The 15,728-nt window shown below is 29.7% G+C and overlaps 1 protein-coding gene across 1 annotated transcript; it reads right to left on the bottom strand.

The window, feature by feature from the left end:
- Nucleotides 1–736: 736 nt before the first annotated feature.
- LOC136973964 (cytochrome P450 4V2-like) lies at nt 737–15,434 on the bottom strand (the record flags this gene model as incomplete). Its single annotated transcript, XM_067268737.1, has 10 exons — nt 737–777; nt 834–968; nt 10,028–10,094; nt 10,155–10,328; nt 12,454–12,651; nt 12,721–12,860; nt 13,681–13,749; nt 14,990–15,180; nt 15,249–15,339; nt 15,410–15,434. Coding segments are annotated over 10 exons (1,131 nt in total), but the record flags the coding sequence as incomplete, so codon positions are not given.
- Between the last annotated feature and the right edge of the window lie 294 nt (nt 15,435–15,728).

Here is a 15,728-nt window from a genome sequence, read left to right as displayed (position 1 = left end):
CAAAATTCTAATAAGAAAGAATTAAAAAAGAACAACACTTGCCCAACTCCTCTGTCGTTTTTCGAATAATTCGAGAAATGACAGAGGAGTTGGGAGGAAAAGGAGAGGATTCGAAACAAAAATATTCAAATAATTTTTGTTTGAAATAATTAAATACTGGACAGTTGGCAACCTTATTTCTAACAGTTAACACAGGTTGATGATTTCTTACCTCCAGCAATATCCAAGGTGCATAGACTAATGAGCTCGTCCATAAGAAATTCTTCAGTTTGCTTTTTTTCCTCAAGTTTTCAATTAAGTTGTTTGAGTGATCATTGAAAATCTTCTGAAAATCTTCGAGAATTCGAAAGTGAAATGCTGGAGACAATAATTTTCTGCAATATCTCCACTTATCATTCGAACTATTGCCGTTGAAAACAAATAATCATTACGTTTATTTACTTGAAATATTCAATTACCGTTTATCTTGTTAGAAGACCCGTTCCCAGCCATGGATGAAGATTATGACGGTGTAACTCTTCAGTACCTTCTGTGCCAAGTAATCAGTTGCTAACGTTACAAAACACTTAAACAGTATGTGATAAAGCAACTATACCTGAGCGACTTCCGGATGAGATAACAGAATATAATAATATTCATTCCAGGAAACTTTGAGTAATTTCTCTTTCAAGTATACAATACATGCACTATTAATTACTTAAATAATAAATGGAAAAATCATTTAACATATTTAGAATTAACTTTCGTTAGTCATCATAGGTAAATCTTCATTTGTAACTACTAATATAAATTTGTATTACAAGACAGATGAATATTTTTGAGATAATATTTACAGCATCCACAAAGTTTTCGATAATCTTGCACTTTTACTGGACAGAAAATCAGATTCCAAAGAACACTCAAAGTGGAAAATTTTGGTAATTCGTTTCTCGATTGATTTCTGTTTCTTTCTTTCAATATACACAAAGCTGAAACAAGTATTACAAGTATTATAACTAATTTTCATTCGCAGATAGTTTCTATTTCGGAGATACCGTAATCATTTCTGTTTCGCTCATTCTTCTGTACAATATTAACTTATTTATTTCCCAAATAGTTATCGCGATAATCACTTTAATCAGACAAACATTGTAGCAGATAGCGTGACTTGTTTCTATGTTTAAAAAATGTAAACACTATCTGTTGTTATACTACATAATTTGTATCAATAATATCTGCAATGCTAATTGAATTTACATGTATTCGTTCGGCTGAAATTTAAAAAAACTACAGACCTATAAATGTCCACTGTCGTTTGTCTGTCTGTTTATAATCGCAGGAAAAATGTTCGATAGATAAAAGTGATAACGACCGTTGGAAGCAAAATTGGTATGAGTCCAAATTAACTATACAGAGACTTCCGATATGGAGCATCGGTCAAGTGATTTCAATTCGAATATATATATATATGTTTTTCTTTTTTTTAAAGGAGTAATATGGATGAACGGCAACCTAACTCTATAGGTGACAAGAAAAGTATCACGTACAAGAAGAAAAACACTGCTAATTAAAGGTGTACAACGTATATTTTAAATAAAATAAAATAGATTTTTTTTTAAATTGCAGCCCGGCATTGTGTCGTTGTCACAATAAATAATCTGAAACATGTTTAATTTCTAAAAAGAACTGTAATCATTTGATACTTTTCTTCATTATTGAACTAATAAGCTAACTTAAATATTTTTCAGTATTAATAAACACTGCAATTTATACATTTAAGAAATATATTTTAGTATTCAGATAATAAAATTTATTTGAGATTTTATCGAGCAATTCAAATTGTTATTGTTTCTGATATCCTTTATTAATTTTGTATTGTTTACTCCTACGCAGCGCCGGATTAAGCCTGTAGCGGGCCCTAGACAAAATTTAAATTAGGGCCCTATTTAAATAAGTTGCTTCTAAACACATCTTATATAATGTGACATTAGCGTAGCTAGCATGGGTGACACCCGGTGCGGATATCGTGGTGTCACTCTTTTTAACTTTTTTATAAAACACTACTGAATTGTAATATCTTCGCACTCGAGCAACTTGAACGCTATATCGAATATGCGATGTCGCGACGTATAAGTTTAGATTTAGAAAATAAATCATAACTATACATCAGTACTACCACGAGAGGCGGCTTTAGGAATATTTCTAGATGGTGCAAGAGATCTCGTGGCGTACATTACTTCTGATGCACGGGTGGCTGTTGACCTTTTTTTTTTTTTTTTATTTTTAGGTAATGGCCAGTCGAGCGGAGCTTAGTAGGAATTGTTAAACACAGCCTTTTCTGTCCTATCGAATTTCTTAAATAATTTTTAACTCGTTTTGAAACAGAGAAATCTCCTGCGCTGAAGCCGGGCCCCTCCGAATTACGGGCCCTAGACATTTGTCTACTTTGCCTATTCGATAATCCGGCCCTGCTCCTATGTCTTGCAGACGTTATGTAATCGAAAATATTATGACGAAACACGACATTAATTCTCTATCCATTATAATATGAAGCCAATATAAATATTTTTGTTGTTCTGATAAAATAATACAAACAACAATTTATCATTATTCTCGAAATCACGGTTTTCTCTTTCGAATTAAAACAACTCAATTTTCAAAGTGCAATTAGTAAATTTGGCCTACTGTCATTTTGCAAGAAGTTATTAAAATTAAGAAATGTCTACAATAAATTAACAGAAGAAACTTATAATTATTAGATACTAGCCACTGTGCGCAGTTTTTCTCGTGTTTTCGAAAGCGTATGGAATTGACAGTGCGTAAGGGAACACCTTCTGTCTATCCCATTTTTCATTTTATTATAAAACTAAAGATACATGCGTCATTCGAACAGAGTATGGGTATCGTCCCTATCTGCTATCTTTCCCAACGTACGTATTAAATTTTATCGAGATCCGTTTATTCGTTCATGAGATATCGATTTTTATTCATTGCCAACGTACTCCTACGGAACGGTTTCTCGGAACAATATATACAGTATATAGATAATAAAATATTTGTGCCTCTCTGTTCTTAACCTTTTGCTCGATCTCAGTTCCGTTAAAAACTATATTTATAAAAATACAAGATAAAAAATGTCTTTATACTTCCGGAACCGGAACTGTCTGGATACTCGATATGAAATTGATTCTAGTAGTTTTGAGTCCAAAGCGGTTATTTTATTTCATTTCATTAATCTAGGTTTTATTAAATTAGGAGCCATTTATTTACCGAAATGTTTGTTTGTTATAAAACAACTATTATACGTAAGCAAGGGGCTGTTTACTCTGAATGGGAAGGTGGGGGGTTGATTATCGATCGCTTTAATAAACATATTTCTCTTAGTAACGAAAAATATTGTATACTTTCGCTATCTACTGTAACCTAATTTCCTGTTTCGCATTAGTCATTTGTTTCCTTGAAAATTCACAAAATTTAGATTCGTAATTGATGAACAATTTACAAACATTCACCAATGAGTTGCTTAAATTTTCCTCTAACTTGTATAGTGCCATCTTTTACGATCTTTTATTTTAAAAAATTATAATGTATAGTTAAATTTTATACTTATAGTTACGCCATTTTTTGCCATTTTATAGTTAAAAGATATAAATAATATATTTTTGAATATTATAAATTTGCAAAAAGCTTCATTCTTAAGGTAGGTTTTATAAAAAAAAATAGTAAATGTAAAATTGTAAAATTAACGAGTAAAATCGTCGGTATGTCTGATCCTAGTGAATATGTACACGACCCCATTTACCTCCTTACCCGATCGACAATTAAGCACTAAAATATACTACCATAAAATCCCTAATAAAAAAACCATTATGATAAATTTCAGAAATTTTTTGACAAAGAGCACAAGAGTTATTCAGCTGAAATTAAGATATTTGGCTCAAACATATACGATAAACAAAACCGTGCTCCACACATTGCGTTTTTACTTACAGAAAGTTCCAATTTTTTTTTTTTTTTTTTTTTTTTTTTTTTTTTTTTTTTTTTTTGTATTTCTCGACATTACAAGGACTCTTCAGTCTAAAAATGTAAAAGTTTTGTGAATCATTCTTTTACTGATTACCATACTTTTCAAATATTACATATTAGCCAGGAAAGTAACAATAAAAATCACTATAACGTAGTAATACGTGTTTTTGTACCTTTCTAATGCAGTAGGAGTAAGTGTACTTTTAAGAAATGCCAAAAAATAAGTAACATATATTTCTCCCTTAAACGAGTTTGCTTAATTTGTCAAATATATTTGATACTTTCTCCTCCATCCACGTGTTCTTTCTGAATACAGTCAAACCTGTTTTTATGCGCGATTTTTTATTTGTGCGGTTTAGTTGGCCACTAGTCTCATGCGTTTTGTCATGTCTCACGTTGACTTATTATAGCATAAATAAACTTATTATAGTAATATTATTGGATGAATATGCGAAAAATGAAATAATTTATTTTTTAAGTCAACAAAACACCACCTGGACAAAAATATGTAAAACAGACGATAGACGAGACAATGCAGTCAAGTGCTGACATCTGTTGTCAATAAATTTTACGTGTGTTTTAATTACGTTAATTAAACCTTCAAAGTGCTTTCACATTCCTGGACCATTAAGATAAGATTCATTTCTAAGCGTAAATTGAAGGTATATGTACTGTATTATTTTTTCTATTTAGATATAAAATTTTAGGATTTTTATTTTATGTTTAGACATAATTCCTGAAAATGAATAAGGGCAAAAACAAAGCGAAGAGAAAGGTAATTTCCTTAGAAACTAAGGCCGCGACTCCACTAGCCGTAAAAGGGCCGTAAAACCCCTCACCGTAAAAGCTTTTAATCACGTGACCATGATATTTTACGACCTGCTCAGGCGTAAAATATCATGATCACGTGATTAAAAGCTTTCACGGTGAGGGGTTTTACGGCCCTTTTACGGCTAGTGGAGTCGCGGCCTAAGACTACGATTTTAAAACGAGTTATTTTCTATGTGAGACTTTTTTTATGCGGTCCCTATCCACCGCATAAAAACAGGTTTGACTGTAGTTTATAACTTGCAAAGTCCATGCGTTCATATAAATAGTCAATTCTCGTCTAGCATCAATAAATGCTTATACAAGAATTTCTTCCATAAATAATCGAGAACACTTCGATACACGTGAATTAGTAAATTTTGCATTGGGAGCGACATTATAACTAAACAATTAAGTTTTGAATATCAAACAACAATTCTCGTTCAGATATCGTTCCTGTATGTAGTTCTTACTGTTTCAGGTAGCCCGGGATAGCGCCACACCCGATTTAGTGTCAATTTTTGTGATAAAGGAAAATGCTAAATCGTTGATGATATACATAGAAAGTCTTTAGTTTCTGATTAACCGACTTGGGAAAAGAAATGTGACGCCAGCCACACCTATACTTTTAACGCTTCACGCTATAAACTGTGCTTATTTAAATAGCTTTTCGAGTCAATTTCTGATCACAATTGTAGTCTGAAAAATGACACGACCTATAATTTCATAGAAACTTCATCTTTGTACAACTTTGAAATTTTTCAGAATATTTTACAAATGTTTTATAGATGCGTATATAAAATAGCAACAAGAGTTCAGACGTACACAGTTACACCCTTTGTTCATACTTGATGTTTCTGTTGACCAATATATTGCAAAAATACTTAATTTTTATAACAACATTTATAACCTTTTACAAATTTCCACTTTATAAATATTAGTAAATATTATAAATTTAGTAAGTATTTAAAAAGATTTCCTATAATGAAAAGTAAAAAAATGCCATCGATAACATCAAAAATATAAATAAATTTGTGTTTTGGAAATAATAGAATAATAACGTGAGGCGCCTAGGGTGGCAAATATGCGAAACATAATATGTAAATGGTATTATTGTATATAATATTCCGAGCTTACAGTGAATGTAAACTACTTGAAATTATTTTTGCAGTTTTAAAGCTTTAAACAAATTAGTATTCGATTAATTTATTTCTACTGACTTTTAGTGGATTTCTCGTGTTAGAATAAGAAATCCTTTTTTTGTTCTGTTTCTTGTCTTTGCTGTTTATCCTTGTTTAAAATTTATTACCAAGACTTTTAATTATTCATCAAAGAAGGAAAATAAATTTTAATTTTCAGCAGGAAAAGTTTCTAATTAAAATTCGTTTTCCTCGTTCTAATTTTGGCCAATGTTATATAAAACACAAATGAAGATTTAAAGTGAATCGAATCCTGTCATAAGATTATGCATTTTCGTGTTAAATTAATTATAATGTAATAAGTAAAATGCCTTCAAAATACGTTTACTTACATTCAGGTAGAGAGGAAATCTTATGTTGTGTGCTCGAAGACGAATAATTTTCCTGTTGTGTATTTCTCTTTCGCCATTTCTTTCTTAATAAATATATTAATAAAACAGAAATAATAAGTAAACTTAAGCGAATCTGAAATGAACCCGACAAAAGCATGGTTAACATTTTCCAAGTTTTGCAGTGTCATAGGTGGTATGTAATAATTCTCTATTTATGCTCATCTGTAAAACAATACAGATGACAAAATGCCAATCAGAATCAGAGTTTTACGACACGTGACTAACACTCTACCAATATGAGTCTTAATTTGCCGTATAGCAAATCGGAAGAGCTTCCATTATATTTTTTCTTGAGGTTGGACGATTTCATTCAGAATTCAAAGCACTTAAAGGACGGTTTTATTTAAGAGTTTCTCGCACTCTACATGTATTTTTACAGTACAAAATAGTTTACTAAATATCATTTTAATTAGAGTAACGTTTACAGAAATTTAAGATTAAAACAATACTTATTCTGAAAAACAATAATAATTCGACGCTTCCGTTTGTCTTACTGTCCTGTTATATGCTTTTTTTTAAAACTTCGATTGTTTATTAATGTTGGCTTATTCTGGCTGCAGTTTGTTTGTATGTTTTATTTACACTAATATAACTTACAAAGTGAAATAGAAGGATTAAATTAAAAATGTTTGTTCGCAGCTATATACAATATTATTTATTTTCGCTTTTATCTGTGTAATATTTTCGAGCTTTCATGCGGTATTTAAAATTTTTCTGATCGGTTGTAGTAGCAAATGAAATTGTAACCGTTATTGATTTTATTGTTATAGAATATATTTTATTTATTTCAGTTAATTACATCAAAATATTTATTAAAATTTAGAATAAATAAAGAAGACATTTAGGGTAATTTCTAAATTAATGTTAATTTTCTACCAACTTACTCTGGGTTTGCATTACGTAACATTTAATTTCGTTGTCATTATTACGACGTGTTAACTTTGTCGTAAACTCTATGTGTTTTTAATTAAATGTTGTAAAAATGAAGTCTGCATAAATATAAGGTGTAATAAACAAGCGGTAAAATCTAAAAAGAGCGACATTGGATGTGAATACATAAGGTTGTATTCCTGTTGTTTAACTGCCAAAAAACTCATTGGGTATAGATAATGTAAAATCACAGTATGGTAAAGAAAAAAACGTATATGAAATAAGAATAAACATTATACTTCTAATCAATGAATACAGGATATAGATAATTAAAAACTATCCATAAAGGAATCAAAATTAAAAAATAAATTAACATGCCCTAAAAACTGGAGTGCTAGAGATGGAGATTAATAGGACAATTTGAACCGAATAAAAAGAAAACATGGCTAATTTGCAAGTTCTCATCTTTGTTTTGAATTCTAATTCTGATTAATTCAATGAGTTTTTGTATATACAATAGTTGTTATTTACTCCTCTTAGCAAATCACAACAAAGTAATTTAAGTAACTTATCTACATATTATGTTATAATTCTATACTATATTATTGTACATGTAAAGTCTAATATAGTACTAACGTGCGTTATCGTAAGCTCTGATTTTCAGAATTGCTTCTACCTGTTTGTAAAATCCTATTGAAATTGGCCAGTTAGATCGAAATGCTTTTTGGACAAATAAAGAGCTAATTAAATTAGCAATGAATGTAATAAGCCTAATTCATTGGTTTTAGGTAACCATTATTTTTGTAAAATTAGTATTACTGGCAAGTAGCTGTTTATTATACGTGTCTTACATTTCGCTTATATTCTTTCAGGAATTAAATGAATTAAGTTAATTGACCCGAAATACAACAATAAAAACAGATATGCTTTCGCAACATTTATCTAAAAGAAAAGGAAAATTTGCCAACATTCAGCTTACGTAAGAGTTAAAAATATGAAGCAACTTGAATAACTATTTTTGAAAATATAACCTAACTTAACCTACAAACATATATATTTAAAAAATAATATAAGGACATCAGAAGATAAAATAGAACACGGAAAATTTCAGAAGTAAAGATATAAGATACTAGCTAAAAGCTTTGGATACTTGAAATGACATAAACAAAATAAAAACAAATGTTAAATTCTTCATACGTGGAAACACCAAGAAAGTTAAGATTTCTTCACGTTTGGTCTATTTTCAACGGCTTCAAAACCGTCAAAAATACATATTGCAGTACAAGTAAAAGTTATTTCTAAAACATTATGTGTAGATTAAAACATAGTGTGTAACAGAATTTATAACGTAGTATTTTATCATAAGTTTAGTAATAAGGAAAAACAAAATATACATAAATTTAAACATTCAGAAGAATAAATTTTCTAAGATAATAGATCAATGATAGTACGAGCTGATAAAACGAAACAATAATTATAAATCAGGAAATTTATGAAGAAATAACAGAAAAATTTACAGACATTACTATAAGAAACTGCATGTTAATCACAGTGTAGATTGTATATAGAAAAACAACTAAGAATATCTCCAAAAAATTAAAATCGCTAGAAAATTTAAAAGCCGTGAATTAATAGTAAGCAGCATGACAATTTTGTATACTACAGATCATTAGTTTATTAGTTGATTCTCGATTATATTGACGCTTCGCACAATATGATCGAGACGACTAGGGTTTATCCAACTATCAGCCGTAAATAACAGTGTTTGTGTTGAGAGGTGCGTATTAGTCAAATATTTTAAATATCTTTATTAAATTCGGATTCGTATAATTTTCTTTCTATAGCATATCAGAAAAATACTAAAATGAAATACGACACATTATTAACCGAATCATCTATGTTCGGCCCATTTCATACAATACAGGTAAATACGAAACACAGATCGTTAACAATAGTTCAATTTACGTAAAACTAAATATGAGAGATGATCAATGTTATAAATAAATAAAATGCAATAAATAGCAAAAAATAGTATTATTGGAAAGCAGATTTAATAACAATAATCACAATACATTTTATTCTGATCACTTTTATATATGAAAATATGAAGTACAATTTATGAGTAATGTTTACTAATAGGTAAAATTATTTCGATACAGTTTCTAAATGCACTCGTCTAGTTATATGATATAGGTCTCCGTTTATATATATTTGTAATAAAAATTACCCAAACGTTCATGTTAATTCATATCTTACGACATACATCTTTTTTCTACAAACATTCTTATACCTGATATTGGTGTCAAAAGAACTTCCGCAAAAGTAACGATCTTATCTTGAGGGTCCAAAGAGTAAACTTTAAAATTTCGAAGAACATTTGCCAAAACTATTTTCATTTCAACATGGCAAGTTTACCTCCTGTAAATAAATCATTTTAATGAAATAATTCTCTTGTTTTTGTATTCATTCACTAATCACTTACCGATACAATTTCGCGGACCGGCAGAAAATAGCAGAAATGCATAAGGATGAAGCTTTTTATAGTTTTCAGGTAAGAAACGGTCTGGATCGAACACTTCGGGATTTTCGTAAACAGAAGGATTATGATGGATACCATAGATATTTATGAGAAGAGTCGAATGGGCAGGCAACACGTAATTACTTATTTCAATGACAACGATTGAATGCTTTAAGTCAATAACCAATATAAAATATTATTATTTAAAAACAAATTCCAAAATATTAAAAATTTACCTATTTTCATTTTCGAAGGATTTTTTCTTGCAATAAAAAGAACGGGAGGATAGATTCTCATTGACTCCTGAAAATTGTAATACATACAACTAATATTTAAGTGTATTTAAAATAATTAAAAAGTTACCTTAATTTCGCATTCTAAGTATGTCATTTTCGTCAGGTCATCGATAGTAATATCCCTATTCATATCATTTTCGAAAATGTCTTGCAATTCTAGATACAGCTTTTCTTGTATTTCTTGGAATCTTCTGAGGAAATGAAGAGTCCATGACATAGCGTGAGCGGTTGTATCGTAACCCTGATATTAAAATGTAATTTTAAATTTCTTTTTAACGTATATCATATTCGGATATGATATGCATGAATACCGTGCTTCTTTCATATTCATGTCATACCACTTTACAATCCACAACCACATCCCTTGTAACAAATAATTGCTGCGCATCTATCGAGTAAATTAAGAAAAAAAAAAACAAGTTTCAAGCTTCCAAACTGGATACAAAGGTACACAATGACTCAAAACATCCCGACTAAAAAATTCTATATTTCGGCTTCAAAACGTTACTTATACCAATATAAAAGTAGATTATCATAAATGTCGAAATACAATATTAGCCCCGGATCAGGGCCGGATTTTCCTATAGGCTAGCTAGGTTTCAGCCTAGGGCCTCAAGATCAAGAGGGGCCTACATTCAAATTTTTATTGTCTCTGATGTGATTTACAAACTTAAAAATGGGAGGTGAAAGGGCCTTATAAGTGGAATAGCCTAGGGTCTCTTTTCATCTAAATCCGGCCCTTCCCCGGATTCACGAAACTGTTATTTTCAACGTCGTATTCTCGAGACATAGTTATATACAAATTTCAGACATTTCCGCATTTGCAATTCACATACTTTTTCTTACTATTTATGACAGAATATCAATGATCGATTTCGAAGTTTACGTAGTTTTGTCCAATAAGAAAATAGCCCAGAAACATTCAAATGGCGCTAATTGTATCCGGCGTTTTTAGGTGATAAAATGGAAGAGGGAAAAAGGTGTCATTTCACTTCTTTCGAAATACAGTCGTTGACAGATGGAGTCGAAAAAATAATAATATTGATAAAAAGGAGAATTGTACCAACTGTTACTTCTCGCGGAAAACGACGTTATTAATTAAGCCTAATTTTGAAAAATTGAAGTGTTAGTAATGTACTGTACATAGCAGCATAAAATAAATTTGACATAAATGAAGAGGGATTACAAAAACGTTTCAGAAAAAGAAAGTTATTAAAATTTCTAAATAATTCATTATAACAATTCTGTTTATGATTTTAACATAATTAAAAGAATGAGATGGTATACTTTTACCCATTTGCAAAAGAAGTTTCAGTTCCTCAATATAACAAAAAATTTTTTACCCCACATTCCATATTATAAAATTAACTGTATGAACAAAATGTCTTCGATCGATACACGAAATAAACGTTAAATTGTCCATAAACTGTGTAATTTGTCGATCGAAACAACCGAATCGGCCTGTTTGTATTGTCTGGACTTAAGACAACCCACTAAATGTCGTAATATAACGACGTATATTTACGACGTTTTCGGTTTTTCAGTTATTATCGACTTAAATTATTCTGGATTACATAATTTTTCGGTTATCTCAGATATCATAAGCTTTGAATTCTTTCAATCGTATTTACATAAATAATTTGATTAACTAATGATCTAAAAAATAATTTGATAACAGATAATATCCTACAGAACTAAGTAACAAATTTACAAGATACTATTTTAAATAATCAATAGCAAAAACCACATTCGATTTGATCCAGATATGAAGTCGAAAAAGTAAGGTACGACTATCCTTTTTAACCGGAATTTCACGCCTTAATTATACATAAAAATCTTCTTCGGAATGTCTAAAAATCTATGGTAGATACAGATTTTTAATTTGTTAAAGCTATATTTTTCCTGAATGTATATAAACAGAGAAAATATACAGTAATTAATAAAACTTCTGTTTTATATACGAACTTTCTTTCTGTGATATTTCACATAATGAAAATTTAATAGAACAAAATCCAGATTTCAAAACTACAAATTTTTAGATGTTTAAATTAGTCCGAAATTACAAATATTACTTACTGTAGTAATTAATTATGAATGAAATGTATTGATTTCACAAACGTTTTAACTTAAATATAATTTCTAATTACAAGAAAGTAATTATGATTATTCTTGAAATAGGTTTTACGTTATACTTTAGTTATAGTTTTTGTCGCCGAGTTAACTGTGTGTGGAATTACTTATATTTCAATACGCTGTTTGAGGAAAACATTACTTTACTTCAGAATATTAAAAATAATAGCCTTGAAATACATGCGTGCACGATTATATAATTATTTCCTGTTAGACTCTCAGTAAATTATGCCTACCGCGAAAATAAAACCTTCCATATCTCTGATAACGTCTTCTTTCGACATTAAACCTTGTTTGACATGAAGATCCAACAGTGAGTCTATAAGACGTTGTTTTGTTTTCGTCTTTGGTTCCTCTTCATGTCGTGCATCTTTGTCTAAGGAATGTTGCTCTTGCATTTCCTTCACGAAATTCTCTTTTTTTCTCTTGAACACCTTCGCATTAAATTAAACCATTAATTACTTAAATCAAAACACAAAATTCCATTCACAAGTTGAGTTTACCTTTTCGTCGAAACGGTGAATTATTTCAACATCCCTCTTGTAATTTCTTCCCATTTTACTGATGAGGAAAATTGGGGAAAACCAGTACATTGGATTTAGTAGCCATTCAGGAAAATATTTCAGAATTCTAAATTTTAATATAAATTATTATTATATCAAAAGATAATTAATGCAAATTTAAAGCTTGAATAAGAAATAAAGTACTGTTAACTATTAAATTTACATAAAATTTAACACATTATATTTCGTGTGAAAAAAAATTATTGAAGTTTTTAAAATTAAAACAATTTAAAACACATAAAATTTACTTTAAGACATAAATATGTGTAAAAGTTCTTTTCTTATTTTTGTGTTTAAAAAATGCAAAAAAACTTTGCAATAAAATTATTTTTGAGAAATATTAGAAAGAAGTTGCTGGACTGTGTATTTTCTATTTTAATTGGATGTTTAAACGTTATGTTTTCGCTATCCTTGAGACAACTGGAGAAAAACATAAACACGGATAAATACTAGTTATTTATTATAAAAACGGTATGCTTAGCGAAAAGTTGATCAGTTACAAATTCTTTCTCGTCTGTATGAAATACATGAAGTTTACTTTTAAAACATTATAACTGATAATTAAATTAACTTGAAAATTTTTAATACATACTTAATGATTCTATTCGTTAGAAACGTAATTTTCTTTATACTTCTTCTTACACATTGTTATAACAACTCTTTATTATGATCAGTAAGTATAGCAATAACACTTCATTTATAATTCACAAACTTTTAGTACTCTATTAATCGATTAACAATCAAAATTTAGAATGTTAGATGTTTTTTCTATTGAAGTTGACTCGAACATTTTAAAAATTTCATCACAAAAACTAACATTATATTATTTATTATAGATATTACATTTGTAAATATTATTTGAAAAATGAAGAAATATATCTGGAACCGAATTTTCCATACCTGTGTATTGCAGACAATACTCTTGATCGTTCGTAGTCTGAGAATGTAGAGAAACTCCTATTGCTATGTCTACACGGAAATAAATTGATATTTATATTTTCAAAATAAACAAATATAAGTCGTTTGAAAATGATATTCAGATTCGGGAAGGCTTCGCAGAGCAGAATTTCACTAAAAAAAAAAAAAACAGTACTGGACGACACAGGAAAATAATCAGTTTGGTCGTGCCAAATTGGTCATAGTCAGCTACTAGTTTTTAACTACTGTCGCTAGACAGGGACGATGTTAATGAAAATGGCAGTTACGCGAGAAGCGATGTCGTCCTGCGTGTCAAATTTTCACGCGACTAAGTCTGTAATTACCGTGAAACGTGTAAGTCAGTGGTTTCCAACCTGTGGGGCGCGCCCCCTAGGGGGCCGCGAGACTGTTGCAAGGGGCGCATGCAGCAGTTTCCAAAATATCATTTTCGAATACAAACCAAATAAGTCGAATAGGTGTCAAAAAATGAATCAGCAAAATAGGTATACGTAATCTACAATCCTCGCCGCGAATTTTTCGGATACAAATGCTAAAACATCCATCCATACTCTTGCTGGAACGAAAACATTTCGCTTTCGCGTTTGGAGCCGAGCGCCGGCGGGGCTAGGAAACAAAAGACAAGCACTCGAAATATCCCGGGTATTCTCGTGCTTACTCGCGCCAAACTTCAGTAAACAGAAGCATCTGTTTTTTTTTTTCTGTTGTCTATGAACAGAATTAGTTCGTTAGTAATGCTTGCGATAACCACGTTAATATATAGAATGAAACACTTCGCTTTGGTAACTTCTAAATTAATATTGAGGTAAATTTCATAACTGTTATAATAGTACATTATTTTCAGTACATTTAAAATTATTATTTTTTATAATAAATAATTATTTTTTATGTATATTTTTACATAATATCGTATATTATTTTGTAGCCCATTAATGAAATTATAATATCAGTTGAGTATTTATGAAATTAGATTGTTAGAAAAATTAAGGGGGCGCAGGTACAAAAAGGTTGGAAACCACTAATGTAAGTGTTAAAAAAAAACTGTTTGAATTGCTGCCACCGTCCATTGTTGGTTTTGTTGAGGAAAGTTCAGTAGCTTACTTTTCCTGCAGTGACATTTAAATGTATATATATTATTTTTTTAAATTCATTTTATACTTTTTCTACCTGATGAGCAATAAATGGACAAAATAAATATTTTATGTATTGTTTACGTATAAAGAAATTGATATTTATAACTCTTAATTAAATATTTTACATTAAAGAGTAATACCTGCGATTATATCGAAAGTGCAAGATTTCATCCATTCCAAGACATTGAATATTTCATTTTCTTGCAATTGTTTGAGTTTATCGATTAAGACGTTTGAATGTTCCATGAATACATTTCGATAGTCTTTCAGATTCCAAAGATGAAAATGTGGAGCTACATATTTTCTTCTTCTTCTCCAATTATCGTCAGAACTTTAATTAATTAAATTTAAAGAACTATAAACAACGATATTTTAATTAAATATCAAATAATGCTTTACCTGTACAGAAGACTGTTGTCTCCGAGAAGTGGCTTAAAAAAATCATAAGTAAAATCCTTATTGATGGTTCCCTGTTGCTTCTTAACACTTCCTACGAAACGTAATACTGTATATTTTAATTTTAAAATCAATACATTACATAACAAGGCATGTTTGATTACCTTTGCAGATTCTGGATGTAACAAATAAGTTAAATTATATCCAAGTATGTTCATACAGGCAACTTTCTCGTTTGGAAATAGCGTAGAGAGTCCAGTAAATACGTTTAAATTTACTGGAAAGATACGAAAAATTATTTCATGTATTTATAAACAGTCAAATTACCAAATAAAATATTAATGCCATACAAATGCCAACGTGGAAATTTTGATATTGTTTGACACACTGAGAAAATACAATAATACACAAAACTGGTAAAAACGACATAGAGGGTAGATTCATTTTCAACTCCTGGCCATTGTCTTTATTTTCTGGAAAATT

The sequence above is a fragment of the Centruroides vittatus genome, unplaced genomic scaffold (genome assembly GCF_030686945.1).
Source record: "Centruroides vittatus isolate TY-2023 unplaced genomic scaffold, ASM3068694v2 contig_3330, whole genome shotgun sequence".
Classification (NCBI taxonomy): Eukaryota; Metazoa; Arthropoda; class Arachnida; order Scorpiones; family Buthidae; genus Centruroides; species Centruroides vittatus.
This window is presented reverse-complemented; position numbering and strand designations above follow the sequence as displayed.